The 19,754-nt window shown below is 38.6% G+C and overlaps 1 protein-coding gene across 5 annotated transcripts in view; it reads left to right on the plus strand.

The window, feature by feature from the left end:
* hipk2 (homeodomain interacting protein kinase 2) overlaps window positions 1-19,754 on the plus strand; it is a 133,987-nt gene that overhangs the window by 83,142 nt on the left and 31,091 nt on the right. For all 5 annotated transcript variants that reach the window (XM_051723917.1, XM_051723916.1, XM_051723914.1 and 2 more), the window contains 5 exons: window positions 5,507-5,630; window positions 8,596-8,715; window positions 12,116-12,202; window positions 15,860-16,044; window positions 16,169-16,331. In XM_051723917.1, coding sequence (XP_051579877.1) covers window positions 5,507-5,630; window positions 8,596-8,715; window positions 12,116-12,202; window positions 15,860-16,044; window positions 16,169-16,331 — 679 coding nt within the window. The remainder of the gene's footprint in view (window positions 1-5,506; window positions 5,631-8,595; window positions 8,716-12,115; window positions 12,203-15,859; window positions 16,045-16,168; window positions 16,332-19,754) is intronic.

Here is a 19,754-nt window from a genome sequence, read left to right on the forward strand (position 1 = left end):
GTTGTGACATACAATGAGAGCGCAGACCGCCTTGGCGGTTGACATATGCTACCGTTGCCATGTTGTCTGTCTGAACTAACACGTGCTTGCCCTGGATCAACGGCCGAAACCTCCGCAGGGCGAGCAGAATTGCCGACAACTCGAGGCAGTTGATGTGCCAATGCAATCGCGGGCCCGTCCACAAGCCGGTGGCTGCGTGCCCGTTGCAAACAGCGCCCCAGCCCGTTTTGGAGGCGTCTGTCATGACCACGACGCACCTGGAGACCTGTTCTAGGGGAACACCTACCCATAGAAACAAGAGGTTGGTCCAAGGGCTGAAAAGATGGTGACAGACCGGCGTGATGACCATGCGATGTGTCCCGTGGTGCCATGCCCATCTCGGGACTCGAGTCTGAAGCCAGTGCTGAAGCGGTCTCATATGCATCAACCCAAGCGGGGTGGCCACCGCTGAGGATGCCATATGCCCCAAGAGCCTCTGTAAAAGTTTCAGTGGAAACGCTGTTTTCTGTTTGAACGCCTTCAAACAGGCCAGCACCGAATGGGTGCGCTCGTTCGTGAGGCGCACTGTCAAAGAGACTGAGTCCAACTCCAAACCGAGGAAAGAGATGCTCTGAACAGGGAGGAGCTTGCTCTTTTCCCAGTTGACCCGAAGCCCTAGTCGGCTGAGGTGTGAGAGCACCAAGTCCCTGTGTGCGCACAACATGTCCCGAGAGTGAGCTAGGTATAGCCAGTCGTTGAGATAGTTGAGAATGCGAATGCCCACCTCCCTTAACGGGGCATGGGCTGCCTCTGCGACCTTCGTGAAGACGCGAGGAGACAAGGACAGGCCAAAAGGGAGGACCTTGTACTGATACACCTGACCCTCGAATGCAAACTGCAGGAAGGGTCTGTGTCGAGGTAGAATCTAGACGTGGATGTACGCTTCCTTCAGGTCTACCGCCGCGAACCAATCTTGATGCCGGACACTCACCAGAATGTGTTTTTGCGTCAGCATCTTGAACGGAAGTCTGTAAAGCCCGGTTCAGTACTCGCAGGTCCAAGATTGGCCGCAACCCACCGCCTTTTTTTCAGTACGATGAAGTAGGGGCTGTAAAACCCCTACGGTTCAGCAAAAGAGCGGTTTCCTTCTTCCCTGGGTCACATACCCAGTGTGCACGGTCGTCATCACGACTACTGTCCACGAGTTTTTCCTTGCAGGATTGGCGCTCCAGCGGTGGTCTTCCCGCCCCTGAACGCCCAACTGTGGCACACATCTGCCCCCGATGTGACAGTCTCCACTGGTCACGAGGACATACCAGCTCCTTTTATACCCGTATGTCCGGGGGAGTGGCATGCAAATACCACTCGCCAATTTTCATTGGCCTTTTATCAAAGACCAGAGGTGTCTCGGGCTCCCAAGAGTGACCCCTAGTGTCACTACATCGACACAACATCGAGTGAGTGACAGATAGGGAACAGTAATTGATTTATAATGATATTGGTGACAACATTAGTATCAGCCATTATTAACTGATTTATAAATTATTGTTGTCAATCTGATTAGCCCTATATTCAGATGCCAGAGCCTCAAATAGCAACTATGTGGTTTGGGTATTCAGGAGAATGTTGATACTGTTGTCAATGACAGAAGAAAGCTCTCTTTCACTTTGTTTGTGTGAGTGGGGGGACATTGACCCTCAACGGATGTCAAAGCAGGGAGGATGTTCACGTCTGTCATTCCACACCATGTAGGCGCTGACTGAGCCCATATTCACAAAACATTTACACCCTGGCAAGAGACTGCCTGTCTATACTTACACTCCAAAGTTTATTTTATATGTTGCAGTGATACTTATGTTGGGTGCAAAGATCTTCAAGCAACACGTGTTGTTCCTGTGCTTGTTTACACATGTTGATTTGTGGAGTTGTGTACAAGAAAAAGCTCCCACAGCTGTGTGTGTGTACAGTTTGGTTTAGGGTAGTTAGGGTTAATCTATTGTAATTATTTTTAGCTTTATATAAAATCAGTAGAAGAATGTGCTGTCATGCAAAGGCAAAACGCAGTAACTATACTGTACTTTAAATATGTATTTTGTCAAAATTATGACCAAAATCAGATCTCTTAATCTATGATCTGTCCTGTGACAGATGGTTTTGGCTCAGATTCATGTGCATCTAATTAAAAAAACTTAGAACCCATCTTTCTTGGTTTCAGTGTTGCTGTTGTTACTGTGTTTTGCCCCTTTAGAGAATTATGGTATGTTCCCCTTTAGATAGATCAGTAAATGTGTGCGAGTGTGTGTGTGTTCTTACTTTTAAATGTGTGTATATTCTGCATGTGGGCATGCCATGCAAATATCAGAACCAGGAGAAGATGTTTGCACTTTTACGCATCTTTTCACCCATGCATGTAGTACATTTCAGCTGCACGGCGACAACGAATGCAAACAAACACACACCTGTGTGCCACAGCCTGACAATCCTAACCATCTCACACATCTCACAAACTATGCCACAAATGAACTCAAACACACTCACTATTGGACCTCATATTTCCGTGTGTGTGTGTGTGGATATGTGTGTCTGGAACAGGGCTGTGAATTTTTCACCACAGATTTTTGAATTACGAGCAGAGGTTTTATACGCAAGAGAATGAGGATGGTGGTTAGTGCCGTGTGTGTGTTTATCACACCCACTGAAATTCCTGCATCAGCAGCTGCTGGTCAGTTTTGCATATGGCAATGGAAGGAGAGACAGAAAAGATGGAAGTGGGATGTGAATTTGCATACGTGGTGGCCATAATGTGTCCTCAGTGTCACAGAGAGTGATGTATCTTGGGATGGAGCAGCAGACACATGGGGCAACGTGGCATGACATCACATCACGTCATGCACCACATACAGTACTTTATTCATGCTGGCCATACTGGACCTGGCTGATTTATGCTGGTTTGATGCTGGTCTTGCTGGTGGACCAGCATTGCTATTAGGGCATAGCTATTAGGGCTGTGTCTATACAATCAAATATAGATATTTTTAAATACTTTTTCTCATTATATTGTATAGATACAGTAGATCCATGTATCGATATTTATATTTAACTTCTTGTGTATTCATATCACATAAACACTCATTAATCAATTTAATGAGCTCACCAAGAGACAAAAACATGATGTTTCGAGCTACATGCTTTTCATTAGACATACCCAAATGAATTGGAATTGAAATTGGAATTGAAAATTATGAAAATGTGATGTATCACAATATATGGAATCATGACGTGTATTGCAATACGTATTGTTTCGTGAGGTGCCAGGTGATATCATTCAGCTCTAATAGCTATGAGTCTCACAATCATAATGTAATACATATAACTAATAATGTTCTGTAAATGCAGATGTGGTCCTCGAAGAATTTGATGAGATAAGAAATGTTTTGAGTTCATATTGAAACATCTGATTTTGATTGCAGACTTTAGAGAACCAAAAAACTCCATTTAATTCCATTGCTCTCTAGGAGCAACAGTTGAGATAGAAGACATCTTTGCAATTTTATTTCCTACGATTGTTTGTTTTTTCCTTGACAGCCTTTTTGCTGAGCTGGCACCCGACAGGCACATTGTGTGTGTGTGTGTGTGTGTGTGTGTGTTTGTGTGTGTAATATACACATTTCTGACACCTTTAAGACTTTATGAAAGTCTTTTAAGGGATAGTCATCTGAAAATTAATGTTCTCACCACTGACTTTCTTTCTAATGAAACACAAAAGGAGATGTTAGGCTAATGTAAGTCTCAGTTACCATACCCTTTCATTGCATTTTTTTACATTCTGTCATTCTGCCTAACATCTTTTTTGTTCCACGGAAGAAAGAAAGTGATATTGACAGTATTTACAATTTTTATTTTTTGTGAAAAAAATGGAATGATGATTAACAAGAGAAAGGCCGTGTCAACCTAGAGTAATGCCATGCCACATGCTGTCTCTCACCTCCCACCCCCACCTGCAGTGTCCGTGGAAACAAATGTATTTAGAGTTTGTCTGTATTACACAACTCAGTAATCTTAAATGGTACAATGAGGTCTTAGACCTCACATGTAACGAATGCCAACTTTGGTTTTGATGGAACAGGTTGCACATTAACTGCTTTGGTCCAAAATATGTGAACGTCTGTTTTCCTTTGGCCTTCTGAGTTAAAGACCAAGTATTGCACCATAGATCAAAACTCTGTTTGAACTTACTATTCAAACCATTAACAAACCTATAAAAGTAAGGATACTTTGAAAATGGAGAAGTTAGCAGACGTTAGCAGCATAACCTGATAGTAGTTCAGGTCCAATGTTGCATGGTAGCATCAACCTGAGTTTGAATCTGGCTTAAGTCATTAAATTATAATTTCCTAGCTCTCTTACTGTCTCTGTTAAAATAAAATAGCAAAAATTAAATAAATAAATATGGAGAACAACTGAACATTTCAGATGGGTTTCTATCTCTGTCTTTTAAAGCATATGTCAGTTAAAGGTGCAGTAAGTGATTTTTTTCATGGTAAGATATGCTACTGCCTGAAAGATATTAATAAAATAAGTGTTGTGAGATATCTCACCTGTTTCTGTGACAGCACTAGACTCTGTAAACAGCAAACAAAATGTGTCCACGGGCTGCGGTCTCTGACACTTTCTGCCTGGCAATCATTGTGCGCTTTCTCATAGTATTGTAGTTGCAGCAAATTATTGAGACTTAATGCCATTTTTATGCTATGTTGCTCATAACAGTTGTCAGTTGAGGGCGCTATTTCACTGATCCGTGTCGGTCTCAACAAAGGTAATTTGGTGTCTTTAGAGTGTGGGGTTTTGGAAAGAGGGGGCGTGGCTAATTGTGGAAATTGTATAACAGCTAAAATCACTTTCAACACTTTTTGTTTACACTCTTAAAAATAATGGTTCTAAGTAGAGCTAGGAAAGGTTTTACAGTCCAACCTTTTTTGAGTTCTTACGATGCCTTCTAACAGCTCTCTAGAATACTTGATTCTGATTGGTCTGATTTGATGTCTCTCATATCACTCTGCAGTCTCTGTCTTCTCGCATAATTGAACTATTTCACTCAAATCAATATTTCATGTCCATGTATATGTTTATTTTGTATTTAGCCATGTAATAAGCAGGATAATGTACAGTCATCACAAAATAAACCCCTTCAGGCACCCTGTCAGTGTTTATTTAGCAAAAATGACCAGCAGACTGTATGTTACATAGGAGAATCTTTTTTAGTTCCATGGTTATTTAGAAAATCGTCTATAGCCTGGTGCTTCAAAGAACCCAGAAGGACTTCTCCTGAGACCTAGAACCAATATGCTCATTTGACAAACCTATTTGTGCCATCATGTTGGATCTTAAAGAGAAGAGTCTTCTTTGCTGAACATCTGTAGACCCTTTATTTTTAAGAATGTGTAGCTATACAAAAGTCTTAAATCTGATTTATTCTGATCTGGCTGTTCTTAAAGTTGATCATTAATTTCTTTATGTGTTTCTCTAGAGCTCCAGAGATCATCCTGGGTCTGCTCTTCAGTGAGGCCATAGACATGTGGTCCCTGGGTTGTGTCATCGCTGAGCTGTTCCTGGGCTGGCCCCTTTACCCCGGAGCATCTGAGTATGACCAGGTAAGACATGTCTAATTGTTTAATACATCGTGATGAAAACAGAATAGAGCTGTGAGATGAGGGCTGCCAAGGTTCCAGACATGTGATGATGGTTCACCTAGTCTAAAGTTTCCACCTAGTACATTTCTGTCATCATTTACTTACCCTCATGATTTTTTTTCTTCCGTGGAACACAAAGGAAGTTTATCAGAATGTTGACACTGCTCTGTTTCATTCAATAAAAGTAAATGGAAACCAGGGACTGTCAAGCTAAAAACTGACTAAAAGCAGGAACAACATGAGTGAGTATATGATTACATACCGGTAATATTAATTTTATATATGAAGAAATCACTTATTGGAAAATGAGTTTGAGATTTGAGTAATGAAATCCCTGATACTAATTTTTAAAGATAGTCTAAAACAAGGCAGAGGACATGTTTGATTTTGTGTGTGAGAGTGTGTGTGTTTGCGTGTGTGGCCCGGCCAAGAGCCATCTCCTTTCTCAGAAAAATGGCTGCAAAAACATCCCGCAATTACTGTTTGTGCTTAAAAGAGAGAAAACAACTGACTGCTGGCTAGGCCCCTGCACCCTCAGCTCTCCTCAAGTGCTGTGTGTTTGTGTGTGTGGCGTCTCTCAGACTTTCATCTCTCTCTGGCCCCTCCATAGTTCTGGACACATGCCACAAACTGCCCAATTAGCCCAGATCCTGAGCTCTAGAGCAATGCCTTCTCTTTAAAAACAGATCCTGGCTTCATTGAACAGCCCAGGGCTAATGTTCTAGCTCTAAGCAAACCAAGACCATCTTTAACAAGCTCTTAAACACAGCAAAGAACTTTGCAGATTTGTTCCCCACCATCTCTTTGTACCACAAATAAATAGGATTTTTTTCGACCCTTCATTTAAAGCATTTATGAGGTCTTGTGTTTGTCAAGTAGTTTGGGAGGCAATCAAACATTAAGCACTCATGGCATTTTACCTCGGCTGCCCCGTTTAGTCAAGCCATTTCTGGGTGTTTCTTGGGCAGTACTTTTGGCCATGTGAACTTCTCTCACTAGTTTATTTAATTTGCCTGCTAACAATGTCCAACAGTGGACATGCATGTCCAATAAGAGAATTCTCTCATTTTCTGAACGAACAAATGTCGTTTCCATCACATTTCAAATTATGTATTTGTTATGGAAATTACATGTGAAAAATTTTGGAATAAAGTGGCGGACTCTTTGGACTTTCTAAGGCTAATTTCATAGCTAGCATTTAATATATCCTAATATTTTATGCTTTTTACATAAAATTACTTACTGATTAGAAATGACACAAATATTCGGTCTCATTTACCTTGATTTTACTTTATTTTCTCTACATGTCACAAATCTCATATTTAATCTCAAGCATGCTATTCACCGACACTGTTGTCTCCTTGGTAAACAAGTAAACTAACAATTGAAAAACTCAAATTCTGATAAAAAATGTTGGAGAGACATTTTTTCATCATTTTCACACAATAAATATTGCTATGGTTTATGTTTATTGCACTCTTTTAATATGAACATAGTTTTAAAAATGTAATAATTAATATTTTTATGATGTATTGTCTTATCTTAAAGGGATAGTTTACCCAAAAATTTACATTCTCTCATCATTTACTCACCCTCATGCCATCCACTGGAGTAGTATGGATTACTTTTATGGTGCCACCATTTACTTGCATTGAAAGTACCTACTGAGTTGAGATATTCTTCTAAAAATCATAGTTTGTGTTCTGCAGAAGAAAAGAAAGTCATACACATCTGGAATGGCATGAAAGTGAATAAATGATGAGAATTTTCATTTATGGGTGAACTATCCCTTTAAGATTGAAAGTCAAGGTCTGGAGTAAAACAAGGGTAAAACAATACATTATATTCATAAAAGGCATTTGAAAAGTAGTAAAAGGCATGGTAAAAAAAACAAGTTTCCAAGACAGTTTTAATGTGACCTCCATATAACAAAAAGAAGTTGAAACAAAACATAAAAGTCCCTGAAGTTGAACAAAGTCTATGAAGGCCAACTGTGTACAAGGGCTACTATTGATTTTGACACTTAAAAACAGAGCTTGAGAAGTTATTTTTGAGTCCTTTTAACTCATTGCAACACTTTGAAAACATGAGCAAGAATCCTCCATAAGTAAACACACACACAAAAAGCTGAATTTTAATTGACAAATGATTCAACGCAATAATCAAGGTCTCATGAATAACTATGAGCTCAGTCTTTCGGTTTTTATATTGGTTGATTGGCAGGGGTCATTGAAGAGATTATTATTATTGTTGATTCTCTTGGCTGCCAAACCCTTGTATTTTAGCCTTTCAGGTGTGTGAATGACATTCAGTGTAATTGCGGCACCCAGGCAGACCTGTAAAAATACGTTTTGGCAGGGGAAATAAGTCTCGTGGTGACTGCATTCATCACCGATGCTGTTTACTCAGCTTCTAATGCCGGAATGTTGAGGTTGTGTCAATTAACGTGGCAGCTGAGTGACTGATATGTTTTTAGGCAGACAAAATGTCGTCAGCCTGTTTTCTCACTCACTGTTATGATTTTCCCATTGATAGCCCATTTATAATGTTAAGGTTTCCTGCACCAAGAACAGTCGTAATATAGTTTTGTGTGACCATTTTCCACCCTCTCTGGCTGTTAAACGGGCTACTGTACCTTTAAGACTTTAAAAAAATCTTAAAGTCGTTTCAAAGGTGGAACAAGTTATTACATTTTAATTAAAGATTACAAAGACAAACTTTTATTCCTTTGAAAAAATGTGCACTGAATCATGCACAATAATACCAATGTGTATTTAAAAAGTAAATAGGGTCAAATTTGATTTCATGTTGACTTAAAGTAAAATAATATTTTCCATCTGCTTTAAGTGTATCAAGGCAGATTCAGCACGGAATGTATGACATCAGTTCTAGATCTCAAATCACTTCTGTTTATGTCTTCCACTAGATCCGGTACATCTCTCAAACACAGGGCTTACCAGCGGAGTATCTGTTGAGTGCAGGGACGAAAACAACCAGGTTTTTCAACAGAGACCCTGACTCCACCTATCCTCTATGGAGACTGAAGGTAAAATCTCACACTGCTACTTTCACATTTCCTTGCTCTGTCTAAGGGCTTAGATTTGGCTTGAACATTTACATCTTTCCATTGATCATGGTGTAAATAACTGGGGGGTTGTACTTGCTTGTTTTGATTATGGGGGGTTTTGATTATTAGAAAGTAATTGTAATATGAAGCTTTAAAGGAATATTCCGGGTGCAATACAAGTAAAGCTCAATCGACAGCATTTTGACCATAGTGTTCCTAATAAAGTGCTCAGTGAGTGTATTTTTTCTGTTAAACTCATGTATTTTGTTTAAATAGTCATTTTTACAGTTGTTTTAGGGTTTTAGAGTTTGTTTACATTACATCGTCATGGCAACAAAGTTGTAAAATTGCATATAACTTTACACAGAAAAGGTTAGTAAGTGATTTCATCACACTAAAATCATGTTAACATGCATATTGTTAACGTCTTCTGGCTATACTTTTGAAATAGTGAGTATTTTAACGTTTACGGATTGGCCCCATTCACTTCCATTGTAAGTGCCTCACTGTATCCCAGATTTTTGCTTTTTTTAAAGAAAAGGAGGGGCAAGTCAAAATGAATTTTTGTGGAAATAAATTTTATGTCACAAATGCTGTCAAATGATCTTAAATTGTAGTGATCCAAGAATATTATTTTAAAGTGATCTGAGAATGAACAATACTTTTACAGCATTATTAAATCTTGACTTATATTAATTTCTACATGTACTAATACATTTTTAATATTAAAAATAAAGTTATGTAACATAATTAAGAACTAACATGTACTGTACTAACAATGAACAATAGTATATTTTTAAAGTAACATTAACCAAGATCAACAAATGCGTGGGGAAAAAATACATTACACGTGCATATGTTACCAATTACAAAATAATATTCCTCAAGCAACAACCCCCCATGAAAATGATTAAATTGTGTAAACTATCACTTTAAAGTTAAATTGAGGCATCCACTACAGCCTATAAACAAACCAGGAGGCTAATGTGTTCGAAATGGATTTTGTGTGAGAGGACTTGACAACCGAATCCTGCTTAACGTCCCTCTCTCAATTTCCATCTTTATTCTTACCTATTTCTCTCCACCTTCCCCATCCTTACTGGATCGTTGGCTGGTTGCCCATCGTCAATAAAGAGTTTTCTCTCCAGATTAACTTTGCTGAACTTTGAAAGCTTTACATGGTGAATCGTAAATGCAGACGTTTTATAATATTAAGCCCTTCTTGGTCCACCTCAATAAAACTAAGGTTCCTCCCTTTCCCGCCATACATACAGATCTAATAAAACTAGAAAAGCTTAAAACGTTCACTCTGCATTGTCGATACACCCTTGCACTCTGTGGCCTCAATGCTTGTGACTTGAAATGTTGAAATAGTGTCCTCGATGTTAAGTACTGTACTTCCCAAAAGAAATTGTTCTTGCTCAAATGATTGATCTTTCACAGCTTTAGAACAGGGGTCGGCAACCTTTTTGACATGGATTGCCATTTTTTATATTCCTAGTCAATGGCTGTGCTGACACCGACTGCAGTATACCCAACAGACGCGTGCAGCATGTGCAAGCCATTTGCGCATCACAAAACAATCAACTGTTTAGCCCTTTTTGGTGAATCACATCTGCAAAATCCCAAAACTTTATTTCCAGGTTTAATTTATATTTTGAATAGACTTTAAAAGCTTTTTGAACCCCACGATGTGGGTTTATGTTTTCTCTTTTAATTGTTTAATGTAAATTTGAGTGTGACCCTGGTTTAAGGAGAGTGTACCTGTATGCTGGGTTGGAAATCTCAAGGATTAATAATGGTGTTTTCCTTATTACATCACGTGTTGTTCTGAAAGCAAAAAGAAACAAATGAAACACTGAATGTAGGCTGTCATCAGTGCAGCCTGGCCAAAGCAAAGCGGGCGCTTTTACTCGTGCGATTAACCAGAAGTGAAGCGCTGTTGGCTCATGATGCGTGAATGGCTTGCACGCTCTGCACGAGTCTGTTAGGTATACTGCAGTCACGTCACATTTAAACTTTTTGTTTAGTCTCCCATTCAGCTGATGAAAACACACTGTGTGATCATGAGGAAGGATTACGTCAAGATATAGATTGGAATGCAGGTGCAGAATTTCATATGAATAAAATAGTCTACTCCTCTCTCGCCATTGCTAGCGTGCCAGTGATTACCCCTCCGTGTGCCAATGCTGGCACGCGTGCCATAGGTTGCTGACCCCTGCTCTAGAAACTTCATTGAGTTCTCAGTTATGTTTTTTTTTTTTTTGTGTCAACTTTGCATCAGATGTTTCTCCTAAAGTTCTTTGACATACAGTAAAAGTATACTGCTATAAAATGAGTGTGAATAGCATAGCACAGATCATTTGTTTTTGGATGAAATTGATATATTTGATATATTTGAGTTTGTACTGAAATCTCAGGCTTGGCAGAACTTTGGTATCTTGTCAAATCCGAGCACAGTTGAGATATTTTTTAGATCAAAACCTTGGAAATAGACACGTGAGATTACTAGGGTGTTCTCAGGAAGAAAAAAAAAAGAGAAGCGGTAGACAACAAAAGCCTCCATTTTCACTCCATTTAATCTCACTGTTGTCTAGAAGAACAAATGAGATATCTTTAATATCTCATGATTTTTCATTCTTATGAGTTTTGATGTCAAAATCTCTCTCTGTGTCAGTTTCCTTTGCCCATAAAATGTATATGTACACTCACTGTGCACTTTATTAGGAACACCTGTACACCTAATTATACATGCGATTATCTAATCAGCCAATCATGTGGCAGCAGTGCAATGCATAAAATAATACAAATACAGGTCAGGAGCTTCAGTTAATGTTCACATCAACCACCAGAATGGGGGGAAAAATGTGATCTCAGTGATTTTGACCGTGGCATGTTTGTTGGTACCAGATGGGCTGGTTTGAGTATTTCTGTAACTGCTGATCTCCTGGGATTTTCACACACAACAGTCTCTAGAGTGTAAAGAGTATGGTGCCAAAAACATCCAGTGAGCGGCAGTTCTGTGGACAGAAATGCCTTTTTGATGAGAACGGACAACGGAGAATGGCTAGACTGGTTTGAGCTGACAGAAAGGCTACAGCAACTCAGATAACTCTGTACAATTGTAGTGAACAGAATAGTATCTCAGAATGCACAACATCTCAGACCTTGAGGTGAATGGGCTACAACAGCAGAAGACCACATAAATAATTAATGTTGTGCTGCCATCTCTGTATATGCTATTCCTGATGTGAAAGCGCTTTTCAGTCTTAATAAGAACTTTCAAGTGGAGGCTATCTTGAGAGATGAGTCAGTCATATCATGGTACAGTAGGTTTAGATTGAGCACCTGCTGACAATATTCCTTTTTGTGCTTGCAGACACCTGAAGACCACGAGGCAGAGACTGGGATCAAATCTAAGGAAGCTCGCAAGTATATCTTCAACTGCCTGGATGATATGGCACAGGTAGGAGTTTGTATCTTTGTTCCTACCACAAAACCTGTCTCCAGCTTCAACAGAAGAAAACAATATGGCTCAACGCTAATAATAACCTTCCTTTCACTCTCACTATTAAAGTGTTTTTTCTCCAAACTGGTGTGGAGAGTTTCCAGTAATACTCACACCTCTGTTAGACAACAGAAACCTATGGTGTTATGTAACAAAGGACATGACTCAAAAGCACAATGGTGAACTAACGCTGCATGGGAACCTCAGTTCCCTGGGTGCTACTCAACGATGAGACACATGACATATGACCTTTTCATTCTGTGAGTTATTGAAATCAGCATGTCTCATCACCGGCCAGCCAATGTCTGAACAGGCCAAGTCACGCTTTTGCCAACAATGATGCAAACTTCAGTTTGGATATTTCCATAGGAACCGACTCCATCCCACCTCATCAGATTAAAACGGCTGATCCAATTTACAGCAAATTCAGATGAATTCATAAATAACGAATTATGCTTGTGCTCAGACATGCTTAATCTGCAATGTATTTACAATGTGTTTTACAAGAATTAGATCAGAGCTTTGATTTCAGGTCAGGTCTTTTGGCATTATGATGTAAGATATGATACTGACTTGCTCTGTGTAAAGAACTAGTTCACCAGGTTTTGCGTTGGAACGTGATGTCAAGTCCATCAACAGACAGATAGGCAGTGAAACAGGCAGAGTACATTTAGACAGACATTTTAATGTGCACAAAGACAATCAGTACGTTTACATGCACTTTAAATGTTCGATTTTCATCATGTAAACGCTTTAGCGAAGTTGGACTAATAGACCTAGATAATGCGTTTGTAGCTTGGCTTCATCCAGCATATATACATGTTAATTGGACCACAAGTGGCCACGGCATTGTGCGCTTGCTCCGAAAGACAGAGAGGATGCATGACATGTATTTAACCGTATTTGACATACTTCGTTGAAATATTCGATTAAGCATTTTATCATGTATACTTGGTCAGACCGATGAAGACTGTAGTTTGACAACACAAAAACCAGCTGTAGCTTGATTGACACTGCGCATGTAAACGTATTGAATGTATTTTTATTACGCAAGATAAACGTATTTCTAAGAATCTCAATCGCAAGAAACAATGTAACCAGGCGCAATGCAATAAGTTCCACCGACAAGCAATTTGTGGTGCTAACGACCGCGATAATGTTAATACATACTGATTCTACATGTTTGATGTTTAATGTACAGTTATGGGAGCAGGATTTTGGACAGACACAATGTCGTAAAAACAGAAACCAAGCGATCGACAGAATGTCCTTGCACCTTTTTATTGCGTTTCGCTTTATCACGTCGCATCTGTAAGGACACAATGTAACACGCTTACATGACAAAATGTTGTCTCCTATGATGTTAATAGTTTTATTTATTTATTTTCATTTTTGGCCACCACTTCATCACACTGTGATTGTCATGACAACACAAAATTTGAAATTGCCATTGATTTGCATTTTACACATTTACACATAGAACCCTGCCTCATTGAGGGATGAAAGAGTATAGTTTCACTAAAATACTCCCCCAGTGTGCCTTTGATAAGGAGAAAGGTATTAGACATACTCAAGAAAGCAAATAAATAAAGAATAATTATTAGAATTATAATAATGATTATATACATACTATTTTATTATTACTATTAATAATATAATTAATAATTATTATAATGATCATTAATAATAGTATTAAAATAATTATAATATATTATGTAGCAATATACAAATATAATTAATAATAAGTAAACAATATTGATATATTTATATATTAATTGTTTTGTATTTATTATAAAAGTTATTATTCATAAAATGAAGAAAATGATTGTTACTATTTATTAAATTATTTAAAATAAATATTATTATTATTATTAAGTAAACAATTTGAAAAAAAAAAAAAATTAAACAAGCATGAAATCTTTGCAATGAGCAACTGAACAATGTAAAGACACCTTCAGAGTCCCAAAGAGAACAGACAGGAAAGAGTGTGTGTGTGTGCTTGTGTTTGCTCGGTTTCTGCTGTTGCAAGCACTGCCAGAGTGTGTGTGGAGCATCTACACCGCTGTCTTCATGATATGCACCTGCCTTTAAATGTTTACACTCAGAGTAAGACACTTGTGCATTCACCTGATTTAAGCCGAACAGTCAGATCTGAGATGGAGAACAAGTTGAGAAGAATGGTTGTTCTGAATTTCATCATCTTCTAGAGACAGGTTACTAAATGTGTGTGCAATTTGTGCACAGCAGCTACTGTATGCAGTCGCTTCTCTCATGTGTGTCTCCCAAAGCGGCTCACATTCTGCACCCTGCTCTAGTCCAGCTGACCACGGGCTGATTATATTCCCCTCGTGTCAAAGATTATTTCTTTATCATGCACCAGGCTTTCAGAAAACAGAGTAGAGAGAGAGAGAGAGAGAGGAAGATAAAGAGAGCCAGAAAGAGTGGATAGGCCTAGAATAGCTTGCATAAAAAGAAAAAGGACTTAGATTTGCACACGTGACTGGCAGTTTATCTGATAGCTCGGGGAGGTTAGGCCACAGATAAACAGCATGCGCTAGCCATCTCTGAGCAAGATTCCCAAAAAACAGCTCTGCTTTACTGGCCAAAAACCCAAATCAGACAACACACACTCACTAATGCATTCACACATTTACATTCAGAAAGAAATAGTTCTGGTGCAGGTTGATTTCATGTTGTCTTATTTGACTAAATTACATGTCATACTTTTTTTTTCTCACCTTTTTATGTCTGCTTCAGTTTCTAAGATGTTACCTAAAGGTTTAGTGAATAGCAGTAAATATGAGAGCAAATATTTGGGAATATCAAAGAGATGGAAGATTGTTACTGTCCTCAGAGAACGACACATGCTGACTGACAGATCTGCGTGTATTATTAGATATGTACATGCCAAGCACTGCGAGACGAGGGGGTTATTCACACTCAGATGCTTGCATGTATTATTTACAAATGCTGTAAGATGTAAGTAGGCTCAGAAGATACTGTTGACAGATTCCCTCATTTGGGAACACTCAGGCTTTGAATGCTTACATAGAACACACATTCAGTCCTTAAGGATTATTCATTCCACAATTATGATTGCTAATTATCTCTATTTCCCAAATTCAGGGTTTAGCATGGTCCAACACGCATTTTATGCAGAATTTACAAATATTGTCTGAAAATGCTGCTTTTGTAATTTTGCTTAATCGCACAGCAATAAACTTTTTATCGCCTGGCCAAAATGGAATCAGCAGACTTTTTTTTTTTTTTGCATTTTCTATGCTAATTGTTTTGGAAAAAATCTGCTGACCGGTGTTCTAAGGCACTGTTCACAGAGAACATGTTTTTTGTGTTAAAAAAAGCTAGGTGCAGTGCAACAAACAAAACAGACTGCAGGTGTCTCAAGACGTTAAATAGAACGAGTTTACATAGAAAAACAATTCCAAAACAGCACAAATGGGCGCAAAAAATTCTGCTGAATTTTGTGGAATTCTTTGATGATATCTAAAGTAACTGATAAAGAAGCAGTCAAATTAAGAAGACAAGAGCTAGTAAACTACAATTCTTATTGCTTTCTGTCTGTCCCTTTCGCACCCTCATTTTTGCTGTTTGCAGGTGAATATGACCACAGATTTGGAAGGCAGTGACATGTTGGTGGAGAAGGCAGACAGGAGAGAGTTTATCGACCTGCTGACCAAGATGCTGACCATCGATGCAGACAAGAGAATCACACCCATAGAGACCCTCAACCACCCCTTCGTCACAATGACACATCTATTGGACTTCCCACACAGCACACAGTCAGTTGAACTATATCAGCAGTACCAGACCACATGAAGAGTCTTGTATAGTTTATAATGAATAAATATGGGTTATGGTGAAATGTTGCATTCAGATTACTGACCTTGTCCATTGTTCCTACAGTGTCAAATCCTGCTTCCAGAACATGGAGATTTGCAAGCGTCGGGTGAACATGTATGACACAGTCAATCAGAGCAAGACCCCTTTTATAACACATGTAGCCCCCAGCACCTCTACCAATCTCACCATGACCTTCAATAACCATCTTAACACTGTGCACAGCCAGGTCAGTAGTCACTCACACACGTTTACCTATATAATGTATATAAATGAAGATACAGTATATACCATATATATATATATATTTTGTTTTTATTTATTTATTTTTATGATAATTACTATAGACTAACCCTTTACCTACCCTTAAAAGAAAACTTGCATTTAAAAAAAAAAAATATTCCAATTGAGGATGTACCCAAATTTACCCAAAGGGTGGTTTTGTCAGATTTAGCTTACTGCTGGAGACAAAGTTTTCTCTGAACTAGGTAAAGGTAAACACACATTCACCTAAATGGTAGTTTCCTATCTATATGGCAATATCACATTACCTTCTGTTGTTCCTAAATAAAGCAAATTATAATCACGATTGACTAACCCAAACTCTAATCCTAAAAAAGAAAATAAATGTTCAGTCTCTTTATGATTCATATTTATATTTTTAGGGTGTTGCGTTTTTTTATTTTTATTTTTTATTATTTTGCTGACTTCTTGGATATTTTGCAGCAATTTTGACCACAAAAGTTTAGTTTGGTCAGAAACGTACATGCATTCACACTTACAAGCTGTATATGACGACATTTTCCCCCATATTTGAGTAAAAAGTTGCCATCAAAAAACTCAGATTTTCCTTGGCATTTCCCTTAAAGCTGCACATAAATAATTGCATTACATGCACAGACCCATTTGCAGTGGGACAATCTAAAGAAATTAGTGTAGCACTGCACCATTGACCACTGGCAGTATTGAATGACTTCCTTCTGGTGTCAGCACACCAGTCGTCATATAGGCCATTTGGGCTATGTGTGTGTGTGTGTGTGTGTGTGTGTGTTCAGCCTTGCAGCCCTCTGTCACAATGTGCTGATTAACAAGATGACAGCTTCTACTTCCTGCTTGGCTTGCGTTTTACTACTTTGCGGCCTTAAGGATTGCACAACTTTGTTTCCTTCTCTCCTTTTGTTTCCTCCTGTTTTGCCTCAGTGCAGTTTAGCTTCACCAGGGAGCGTTTGTTGAAACTGCTGACAGAGAGCCAGGCATGAATCTTGTAATTCCTTCATTTTGAGTTCTTAGATCCACCCGAACTCCCCTCAAATAAACAATGTCTGAAGTCAAAAAGTCATACAGCTGTAATGTTGTAGCATATACCTTTGCCTTTCTCTGACATCAAAATATGAACAAATGCAAACAATTATGGCACTTTTGCAAGCCGAATTTTAACACAAACTTGTCATTATATACACTTACCACAAGCAAACCTGTTTAATCAGGTGCAAATTGCGCTGAAATGGTGCTGTGTCATATATATTTAAATTAAGTCATTGACATTCTTTTCAGCACAAATACTATAAAATCTATGCTTAAAAAACATAGTGCCTTTTTTGCAAAACTCAGCGCTATTTATCTGGCACGACTGGGCGCTAAAACAACGCAGACATTGCATACAAATAAACGGCGCTATCAGTAAATGCAATTTCTTTTTTGTGAATTTCCCCCTCAGCATCTCCCTGACATAAGAGATTAATTTTATGTATAGTCTGGTATGTGTTGGTCTAAGTTCGCATTGAGTATTTGTGTAGTTGTGTGTAAGACAGAGGGAAAGATCATGTACTATAGCATTAGCCAGCTGCGAGGCTGAAGTGTTTATTTTGTGTGATGAATGCCATGGGGGTGTATTGATTAACTCTCTCCCCTGGTGCTCGTCGACCTTGCTAAACAGGGAAAATGAAAAATGAAAAGCACTGTACTGAATTCTCCCTGTACAAACTTTACTAAAAAGGCTATAATTACTAGCAGTAGCATGAGATGAAGCCATATTGCTTTGGTAACAGATGAAAGTGAATACCACTAGCCTCAATTAAACAAACAGGTTTTGAAGGGGCGTCAGAGTTTATCAAAGACAAAGACACATTGTTTTTTTTTTTTTGTTTTTTTTTTTTCAAATGTTCAACATTAACCAGATCTTGGAACCAGGTTAGGGTTAGGTGTATGGTTGTTACAGGACTCTAAATAAACACAGTTATGAAAATCACATGTGAATCTCACAAGACCTTTCACAGAACAAGGGTTACCTTCTTGACATGGCCCATTCGGACCTGAGACTTGACATTTCACATATGAGCACCACAGCTCAACATATCAGTGGCAGAGCATTTGGCTTGACCACTAAGTCATGGCTCTAATCATTCTTTTTAGTTCTTTAGTGTACAGAGAGGACAGGAAATCATGGGTAAAGAGAGGGGGAATTAGTTGGAAACATGATGCATGCCAGACTCGAACGCACATTTCCCAAATGAGCACCGCAGCTCAACATATCAATGTTGGAGCATGTCAAATCAAGTCAATTTTAATTTGTAAAGCACCTTTCACAACACACATCGTTTCAAAGCAGCTTTACAGAAAATCATGCATTAACAGAAAATGAAATTTTAATATCTATAAAGTCTTAGAGTCATCATTGTGTAGTTTGATAAAATACAATTGTGAATTGTTTAAAAATAAGGAATTAAATAATAATTGTATTTAGAACCCCAGTGAGCAAGGAACACAAAACTCCATAAGATCAGCATGTGTGCTGACCACTAAGCCATGTCTCTGGCCATTCTTTTTATTTATTTATTTATTTGCTTTTTGTCTCAGTTTATCTATAGAAATAGTAGAGTGAGCACAGGAAATCACCAGCCATTCTTTATTTTACTATTTCTTTTTTTGCTTTTTGTTACAGTTTATTTATAGAAATAGTACATTTACATTAATTCATTTGGCAGACGCTTTTATCCAAAGCGACTTACAGTGCACTTATTACTGGGACAATCCCCCTGGAGCAACCTGGAGTTAAGTGCCTTTCTCAAGGACACAATGGTGATGGCTGTGGGGATTGAACCAGCAACCTGATTACCAGTTATGTGCTTTAGCCCACTACGCCACCACCACTCCAGTAGTAGAGTGAGGAGAGGAAATCATGGGTAAAGAGAGGGGGAATTAGATGTGAACATGATGCAGGCCAGATTCAAACCCACATTTCCCATATGAGCACCACAGCTCAACATATCAATATCTGAGCATGTGTGCTGACCACGAAGCCAGTACTCCAACCATTCTTTTTTAGTTTTGGCAGATGTGGATGTCATCTTCTCTAATGAGTGTATGCACTTTCCTCTCTATGGTAATGTTATTGCACTCATATTTTTACTTCTAGCTATATTTTTTGTTATTATAGAGAGAAAGTGACTAAGATAGAAAGATCTGTACAGTTCTATCGAAGAACATATTCAGTTCACTGTTCTAGACCGGAGAGAGGGAGTTCCCTCGTTCATCGGCACAAATTCCACATTGATAGATGAATAAACAGATGAATGTGCTGCAGTCAGGCCGGATTAAAAAGCACTGGAGGGGAAATCTAGTGTGGAGGCTTTGAAGAACAGATTGTCTCTCC

Source organism: Myxocyprinus asiaticus, chromosome 18, assembly GCF_019703515.2.
Source record: "Myxocyprinus asiaticus isolate MX2 ecotype Aquarium Trade chromosome 18, UBuf_Myxa_2, whole genome shotgun sequence".
NCBI lineage: Eukaryota > Metazoa > Chordata > Actinopteri > Cypriniformes > Catostomidae > Myxocyprinus > Myxocyprinus asiaticus.